Below are 9992 nucleotides of genomic sequence, written 5' to 3'. Positions count from 1 at the left end.
GCATATTACTTAAAATTCAAGACTACAAGTAAATTATGTGCAAGCATAACTTATTAAATTTTTATGTTTGAATTCGTGTAACTAACTGTAGATAAATATAATCAAATAGAGGATAAATATTTCATTTTTAATATAAAAAATCTAAAATGAAATTAGAATAATTATGGAGTTCTAACAAAATACTTAATTATTGTTTTTATTGAAAAAATTATATTATTAAACCTAAATTAAATTACTTTGTTACGTTAAATTAAATTATAATAAAAAAATTGAAATAAAGAAATTACAGAAAACAAGAACTTTTAAATGGTTAATTTGATACTAATTAATATCAATATAGTTTTTCAAATTTTTATGATATTTTATTAAAAAATAAAAACATTATCATTTTCTTAAAACCAGATAAAACCGTATTATATCGACATAAATAAAAAATAAAACAAAATGTTGAAATTGAGATATGTCTCGATGCATTACACGAGTACCCTTCTACTATTTCTAAATAAAGTTATTTTTATTTGAGGAAAAAGTCCAAAAATAATTCAACAATTTGTTTTTAAACGATTAACTCTGTTGAATTATTTTTTCTAAAATCCCTTAACTTTGTAAAATTGATTAATTACATTTTTGACCAAAAAAAATATTGATAAACGGATATTTTGCTGAATCATTTTTTAAAATAACCCCACAAACTTTCTAATTTTACATGATTACGGTATTAAACTTTATTTTTCTATTCGACCGAAAAAAGTTATTAGTATTCATATATATATATATATAGGTTGGTTCAAATGTTAACCCATTTTTTTATATTAACTATGCTAACCAACATCAACCAATCATGTTCCATCTTTTAGTTAGGTTCAAATGTAACTCACATATTAAGTGTAAGGATATTTAGGTAATTTGTCATTTTTATGTAACTCCCCAATATTTTAATTGGGAGTTACAAATCTTAAAATATCACTAATTGATCTTCATGTAATAATGACATAAAGTTTCATATTTGTTCATCTTACTGATTTTTACATTTCATTATTCATACAATGGTTTGGATATTGTAAATTTCAAAAAAGTCTCTTTTGTAAAGATTCCGTTATAGTCCGAGTAATATGAATAATCATAGTGTAAAACAGATCGACGATAATGAGAATGAAAAAGCTAAAAGCGTCTACGAATACATTCGGAATTTGAATTCCGAAAGTGAAGAAAATGATCAAACTGTTCAATTGGTTCACACAATATGTCCATTTGGTTCACACACATGTTTCAATTGTTCATTAGGTTCACACACATGTTTCAATTGTTCATTAGGTTCACACATTGTTTTGATGAAGATTATGAACCTAATTTTTCAATTGTTCATTAGGTTCACACATTGTTCATTAGGTTCACACACATGTTTCAATCTTATCTGGATGTCGTCGCTTGGTAATCCTTCCAAATCCTCCATTGTTTTGATGAAGATTATGAACCTAATTTTTAGCTACTGATTTAAGATATTGATCGATGAGATTGACGGTTTCTTTATTGATTGGAAGTTATAGAATAGGCTGACAAAATAGGATACGTTAAGATCATTCACTTTTTACAATTCTACCCTCTGAACCATTGTGAACCTAATTTTTTATTAATATGGTAATTAAATAATTAAATTTTTAGTATCAATAAATGACAACCGTTGGATGTTCAAATCAACGACCAAAATCGGTTAACAAAGTTAACACGATAATCTTGGTTAGTATTTGAACCAACCCCTATATATATATGTTTATATATAAATATATATATAGAAGAGAGGTGAGTTATTATATAATCATTTACATTTGTACAATCAATACAACTCAATCTCAATCGTCCATTTAATTGAATGAATATGTGATTTTATAAAAGTTTTGATTGTTTTCTGATATAAAGTATTGATCATAATTAATGAATCTTAGATATCTTCCATAAATATCCAAATCATAATAAATGAACTTTCATCATTTTCATAAATATCTCGATTAATTGAGTTGTATTAGTTATATAAATGTAATGAATTATATTTGAAACATCCTCTAAATATGTTTTAAAGTTTTTTTTTTTTCAAATAGAACCTAAATCACTTAAAAAGTAAAGGGAACGGCACAACTTTGGGTCAATCAATTTTTGTATTAATTTGGCACAAAATTTGTATGCATTAAAATAACTAATTTAGATAATAACTTCTTTGTTTAATTGATTCCTTGTATTTTATTGTTGATGTGTTGAAGTATTCGGTTTATGTATATAAAGATTTATTTGTTTATAAAATATTTAGAGACTTGATTGTTTAAAATATGAAATTGCATCATAAGAATTGTTTCTTTTGGAAAGAAACGTCACAAGAATTGATTACGTGTTGAAATATTCTTTTTCCATATTTTTACCATATTAACCATTTTTATAAGTCATAAAGATAAATTTCTTCGGTTTTAAAAAGTTCAAAAATGTATTTGTTCCAAAAAAGTTAAGTAGAAAGTATTTTCCAACTTTTTGTGTTATTTATTTGGAGATATTTAGAAGGTATGGTATAATTTCATGGGAAAAATGAGTGTCTAACTAAAAGGCAGGTAATTATTTCACTAGGATAAGAAAGAAAGCATCCAGCTAATTAGAGGATTTTTCATAAGCAAAAAGTATAATGACTTTTAAGAATGAACTACTAATGTATAGAGTTTTTATATGAATCTCATCTCACTTGTTTTGTGATTTTGTACAAAAATCTTGGTTCTTAACATGAATTAAGTTTGTGTGAACCGATAATTTTCCAGTTTTTTATTGACTTTATAATAATTATTGATGTTGAAAAAATAAATAAAGCGCACAAAAATGAGTTTTTATAAGAACTACCATGGTACTATTTTTTTATGAGTTCTTGATTTGATGACTTTGAAAAGAATAGAATGTGACAACAAAGAATACAAAAACCAGGTTCTTATAAGAATCTGGGTTTACAGCGGCCAGAATCTTTACAGTTGTCAGGTGGTTTCACAGCTACAACCTTGCCTTTCTCCCACACATAAAGCCTTTAACTTACAAAATCTAGAAGGAGATTTTTCGTGATGGCATGCGAGTTTTATTGCCACAAGTTTTGTCTAAATTGCAAAAGCCAAAAACTGGGCTTTCAAACATCATTTCGGTGAGTGCTTTATGACTACAAAAATATTCAGGCTTCCAGAAAGTAGAAAGAGGCTTTCGTATGTATCTCATCAAATGCATGCATTTTCAATGCTACCCATTTGCTATAAGTAACCTCCCATTAAGCACATCCATATCTCATCATTTCTTCAACTTAACAAATCGACATCTCTTTCTTCTCTCTCTCTCTCTCTCTCTTTTGTGAAGATAGTAGAGGTTAAAGAGGAGTTGAGGGAGAACATATACAGAAAAATGGTGCAGGAGATATTGCCATTGTTGATGATGGTGATTGTACAGATTGAGTTTGCAGGTATGAACATATTTTCCAAGCTGGCCTTGGATTCTGGCATGAATCCTTTCATTCATGTTGCATATCGCCAACTGTTTGCTTCTGTCACCCTCACACCATTGGCTTACTTCATAGAAAGGTACGTAGGAACTATACTACATTCTCTATATTCTTCCTTAATTCCCCATTTCCACTTACAATAAAATTGGATTTATACTTTATAGGACCTAAAAAATGTGTAACTGTTTTAATTAATAGATTGATTTCTTAGACTTCAAGTTTACAAACCAAAAAAATATACATTTTATGTAAAAATGTTGCAATAACTTTTTATATATATATATATATATATATATATATTACGTATTTCATTGTGTTAATATGTTTTATTAGACATTTTTGTAATAAAGTGTTCTATTAGTTTTTTTGATAAAATGTCTGAGAAGTGTTGTATAAGCACATATTTTTATCGAACATGTTTTCAAATATTGTCATGAAAAAATATTAATAATTAAGATGCTTTATTTCAAATTCTTTTCAAAACGTCGTGTAAACTTATTATAGCATTTTTAAATAGGGTGCGGAAGTGTTTAGTACTATAAAGTGAAGTTATGAAAAATCGTATATTAGAACAAATAAACATTTTTGGCCTTCTTTAAACCCGGTTTCATTGTAATGTTGTGTATGTATGATAAAATGAAACGAGAAGCTAATATAATACTAAAACAAAATTGGGTTTATAGGACGTCATCGATAAATAAGCATCCTAATAGATCACTTTATAGGACATGAGATTTATATGACTAAAAAATAAAGTGTCCTATCTAAAGGTATTGTAATAAGTTTATATGACGTTTTTGGAAGTCTTAACAAGTTTTGAAGACCATTTTTTATTAAAAAAAACCGTAATATTAGCTATTTATATGACAATGTTTGAAAAAAATGTCCTATAAACACAAGTGTCCTATAAAAAGATAAATTTATAGGACATTTTATAAAAAAATGTTCTATAAAATAGTTAATGCGACACTTTGTATCAAAAGTATCATAAAAAACTTGTTAAGATGTCCAAAAGTGTCCTATAAACTTATTACAAAGCCTTTAAATATGACTTTTTTTTTTTTTTTTGTTTCTATAAATTATGTCTTATAAAATGGTCTATTAGGACACCTTTTTATTTGTGAACGTCCTATAACCCAATCTATTGTAGTTTAATCCCATAGAAAAAGGAAGCAAATTTGAATATTATTGAGAACGATAATAACTGAAAATTGTTAAAATGGGTAAAGGTGGCCATGCAGGATATATGGTGACTGAACTGTACTAATTCAGCTAGGATAATGAGTTGTATATCTTCTGTTATATAGATTAACTAATTATTTTGCTTGTCATCTGCATGCAGACGAAAAAGGCCTCCAATGACGCTGTCCATTTTCATCCAAATTTTCTTCTGCTCCTTATTCGGGTGACTTAATTAGTTTCTATCAATATATATTCCACATAATTAAGCTTTCAGAAATGCTCTTTCAATTCGGATTTACACTCCATTTTGTCTTTTTGGGAATATCATTATCAGGTTGACGATGAACCAAATCACCTACTTTGTTGGTCTGAAGTACTCCACCCCAACCATAGCGTGTGCATTATCGAATCTACTTCCCGCACTAACTTTCGTCCTCGCCGTCATTTTCAAGTAATAACGTAGTTCGAACTAATCTTATATAACTGTGTTCTAATAAAGGATATATATGATTGTATATAGGCGAAAGATTGTGTGAAATGAAGTTATGGTCAGAGACGTAAGAAGAGATCTGAATTTTTGATCACTTTTAATCTCATGTGCACCCATGAATAGTGTTTTATAAAAGAATTGATCTGCTCACCTCATTAGTGTTGACATTTTATTATGATTGATTCAAATGTGAAGATCTTTTCTTATGTTTATCACCATAACTTCCCTTCTCACCCTAACCCAACTCTATGATTGTATACTAAAAATACCAATGGGCGTATGTGGACCCCATTAAATTACTATCGAAAAGAGTTATCGGGAGACGAGAAGGATCTAACATATATAGAGGTCAAACGGTCCAAATTTGAGTTCAAACAATGGATGCTACACCAGGGACAGACCCAGTGTATCGGATACGGTGGCACATGCCACCACTTCGTTCCTTTATCATAGTGTAAAGAATTTAGAGGGTCGTGAAAAGTGTCACTGTCTTTTTGTTGTGTGTCACCAAATATATTTTGAAACTATAGTAAGAACACAAGTTTCTTTTGGTATAATTGTTTTGCAAGACTTTTCTTCAATCCCTAATCCGATCTTGAATTCTATTAGTGTCATTTTCTTAATTGTTAGCTTTCAATTTCAGATTTATTATATTTTTGAAAAAATTTACAATAACAGACTTGAACATGGGACCTGACATATGAAAAACAATGAATTAAACAACACAGCAACGATTATTTTTGTGAAAAATATCCCTAAATAGTTTCTTATAGTCAAATGGTGTCACTACTTGAAAAAAAATTCTAAATCCGTCTCTATACTGCACGTATGGACATAAAATGTCTCACAGTGCCGCAAGGGAGTATAAATTGTTCTAGAGTACATGTCTAGTCTCTCGAGTTGTAGAGATATTGGCTTTGTTACCATGTGATTGTTTTGTGTTCTCTTTTGGTAGGCAAGAAAGTGCAAAACTAAAGACATTGGCTGGACAGGCGAAGTTGTTTGGAACATTCATTGGGGTTGGGGGTGCCATGCTATTATCCATGTACCATGGACCAATCGTACCCATTGGTGAATCGAGCATTCACTTAACCATTGCAGACATGGCTAAAGATCCGAACCAAAGTGGTCAAGGCAATTCAAACCTTCTCGGACCGTTTCTAGTCATCCTTAGCTCTTTGACGTGGGCCATTTGGTTCATCTTGCAAGTAAGCCACACCTAAAATCATTCATTTCAACTTGTTTTTATTTCTTGGAGTACTCATCTACAATTTTCCTAGAATCAAGATATAAAGGCAGTGTTTGTGATTGCTTATTTGAAACAATTTATGTTTTTCTACAATAAAACACTTATCAACTTATTATAAGTCAGAAGAAGTTTAACTTCTTCAAAAACTTCTTATTACCGGTTTGACACCGGTATAAATTGTTTATCCGAAGACTCAAAAGTGCTTATTACCGGTGTCACACCGGAATAAGTCAATAAGTTGTTTTTATAAGCAATTCCAAACACCGCCTAAAAAGAATTTACTTTCAACTCCCATAGCTTCTTTATTTGAAGATTATAACATTAATCAATTATATTCATTAATTTAATAAAATATTAATTTTCTCTTCTAAACATTTAATTTCAAAACACCTCTCAGTGTTTGGGGTATAGTAAATTATCATTTATCTCTTCTAAACAATCATGTTTAGGCCCGATGTTCTTCAAATTTGACAAACGTCATCTTACATTTTTCTAATTTGTACAATCTGTTTAAACAAAAATTATCCTAAAACCCTAAAATCTTCCTTTTATCCATTATGAGATCGAATATGTTAAAAGCTGGTTTAGAGACAAATCTGCTGAAGGAAGTAAACATCATTTTCAGGCAAGAATGTGCAACAAGTATCCGGTGCCCTATTCTAGCTCAGCCTTGATGTTGTCCATGGCTACTGTTGAATGCTTGGCATTTGGTTTCATCATGGAGCCACGCTTACATGAATGGTCGCTGTTTCCACCCATCAGGGCCTTTTCAAGTATTTATGCGGTATATACATATATATATATATATATATACATATATATATATATATACATATATATATATATATATATATAGCATTTTCATATTCTACGATTCATATATATTTATTTAAAATGGTGGATATTCCAGCACCTCGACCAATTCAACGGGCCTTGAAATGGGAGGGTCGTGTGTATACCAATTTAATGTTAACCCGTAAGCGTTTATGGAATAAGAGTTACAATTAGATTCTAGGCCATTAAAATGACATAGTAAGATTGTTGATAAACATTTGTTAACAAGTGCGTGCTAACGGAGTAAGAGTCACCATCCTTAGTTAACGGGTAAACTTCACGATCCTTGCTATGCCTTTTAACGGGAAAGATTCTCGGTACTTGTCATGCTCACCGGTAAGGTACTAAGGTATACACTAACCATGTAAACATTTGAAAAACGGCTCTAAGAGTTGGGACAACCTCTATGGAACCTGGGAACTTGAACCCCGTGATTAATGAGAAAAGAAACCTGTTTCTTGACCAGTTGAGCTACCCCACCATCTATACAATTAGAATTGTCAATTAGAACACAAATTCATCAATTACTCAACTTATTACAGGGAGTTGTATGTTCGGCTATGGGCGTTTGCATGATGTCATGGTGTATCGAAAGAAAAGGCCCGCTTTTTGTTTCGGTGTTTAGCCCGTTGTTGTTGGTTATCGTTGCAGCACTCAGCTGGGCTCTTCTGCGTGAGAAGTTATACCTTGGAACGTAAGTTGTATATATGTTGAAAAACACCAAACCAATACCATCAAAGATACATTTTTTAGGATCAATCAAAGTTGATTAGGAAAAAGTCGTAGACTTTTGATTTTGGGATAGGTGATTTTTACCGGTGCTACCTTATTAGTTAAGATTTAGCTTTTTAGCTAACAGTTTATTTAGTAATTTAAATAAATTGATTGGTTTATGATTATTATAATTGGATGGCAGAGTGTTAGGATCAGTGCTGATTGTGATCGGACTTTATGGTGTGCTGTGGGGAAAGAGTAAGGAAATGGAGCCTCTGCAGCACCAAGAGGAATTAAAAGACACCAAGGACGTCGACATGGAAATGCAGTGATTTTATATATGTGAAATCTGGGTCAAAGAATTAAATAAATATGTCAATCTTTGATTTGTGATGTACACATCATTTTATTGTTTTAAACCTTAGAATAAGCGGCATTTGTGGAATTTCATCATACATTATTATATAAAGGAACCCAACAAGCTTTTCCATTTTAAATGTTAAATTTTTAATTATTTCTTGAATAAAAAAATTATTAAATTTTCTTATTTTAAATGATCAAGACCTGAATTGTTTTTTAAATGAAAAACCATTAAACTTTTACTTTTTTACGAACAAAACCATTAAACTTTTTCATTTTAATTTATTAAGTCCTTGAATATTCTTCTAATAAATAAATCATCGTACTTTTAAAAATTGACTACCTAATATTCTTTTAATCCAAAGAAAATTATATTAACCGACTAGTGAAGGTTCGATGGGTTATTTAATTTTTTTTATCTCAATCAATCCTTCTTCTTTTTTGTTATTATGATTATTATTATTGTTGTCATTATTATTATTATCTTGTAGTAATTATATTATTAAATATTGGTATTAATTATCTTAAGTAATAAAACGTAACTTTATCCAAAGTAAAAAAAGAGAAAGAAAAAACATGAATAAAATAAACTTGTATATTGAGCGAATACCACATTATATTTTGAGTAGACCAAACTAGGTTCCTCTTTTTTTTTTTTTTTTAAAGATCAAACTTTTGTATGATATGAATTTAAATATCGGTTTTTACAATAATACACCACTTATTTTACGAACTATATAATAGTTTAATAAAAAATATTTAAAATATGATGGAGTTCGATCATGAATGGAAATTAATTCCGTGATTGATTTTTATTTATATGGTGAAATATGTACATGTATACAATAGCTACTATTAATTTAGGTATTTATCTAAGGATATGCACTAAGCGATATGTTTTGACACCCACCATTTCTAAATATCACTTGCAATACATTGATACTACATGTATTGAAATAACATTAAGTTATTATGGTCGATACCTTAATATACAATAAAACTATTAAACATCAAGATTTTTTATCATATAAACAAGATACAAAAGGATTTCAAATTGCTAACTAATAACCTTCAACACTCAAAGTTATTTCAAATCTTTAAGGTTTTGATACATACATAATATTCAGAATAAAAACAATCAGGCCATATCATGAGTTCATGAGTTTTATACACTACAAAAATGCAGAGTATCAGCGAGGGAAAAATCCCTCGTAAATCCGTCGCTGAAAGGGCAATCTGTCGCTAAAAGGGTAATCCGTCGCTGATACTCCATCGGTCAAATAGTCGTAGGTAATGCTACCAGCGACGGATATCAGCGAGGGATTTGCGAGGGACATTTTCAGCGACGGATCAGCGAGGGAAGTATTTTGTGACGGATCTGTGACGGAACATTCAGCGACGGATCTGCGAGGAAACTTTCAGCGACGGATTTGCGAGGGAACTTTCAGCGACTGATCCTTCAACGACGGATTTGCGAGGGAACTTTCAGCGACGGATTTGCGAGGGAATTATCAGCGACGGATTTGCGAGGGAACTTTCAGCGACGGATTTGCGAGGGAATTTTCAAGGACTTTCAGTGACGGATTTTCCCTCGCTAATCTATCGCTAATTTGTATAAATTTAAAAAATAAATTTTATGAAATTGCATAATT

The 9992-nt window shown here is 30.2% G+C and overlaps 1 protein-coding gene across 1 annotated transcript; it reads left to right on the top strand.

Moving 5' to 3' along the window:
* Positions 1-3423: 3423 nt before the first annotated feature.
* LOC112506095 (WAT1-related protein At1g09380-like) lies at positions 3424-8312 on the top strand. Its single transcript, XM_025110124.1, has 7 exons — positions 3424-3590; positions 4854-4916; positions 5028-5144; positions 6139-6391; positions 7058-7216; positions 7809-7960; positions 8183-8312. Exons 1-7 carry the CDS (start codon positions 3442-3444, stop codon positions 8310-8312), a joined length of 1023 nt encoding a protein of 340 aa, XP_024965892.1. The 5' UTR covers positions 3424-3441.
* Positions 8313-9992: the final 1680 nt, after the last annotated feature.

The sequence above is a fragment of the Cynara cardunculus genome (genome assembly GCF_001531365.2).
Source record: "Cynara cardunculus var. scolymus isolate 2C chromosome LG 2, CcrdV1, whole genome shotgun sequence".
NCBI lineage: Eukaryota > Viridiplantae > Streptophyta > Magnoliopsida > Asterales > Asteraceae > Cynara > Cynara cardunculus.
This window is presented reverse-complemented; position numbering and strand designations above follow the sequence as displayed.

What these genes read in the sequence shown, in the direction of transcription:
- LOC112506095 (XM_025110124.1), top strand. Translation starts at nt 3,442, where the DNA reads ATGATGGTGATTGTACAGATTGAGTTTGCAGGTATGAACATATTTTCC. An exon ending in TTGGCTTACTTCATAGAAAG is followed by an intron (nt 3,591 to 4,853) that starts GTACGTAGGAAC and finishes ATCTGCATGCAG; the next exon opens with ACGAAAAAGGCCTCCAATGA. An exon ending in GTCCTCGCCGTCATTTTCAA is followed by an intron (nt 5,145 to 6,138) that starts GTAATAACGTAG and finishes CTCTTTTGGTAG; the next exon opens with GCAAGAAAGTGCAAAACTAA.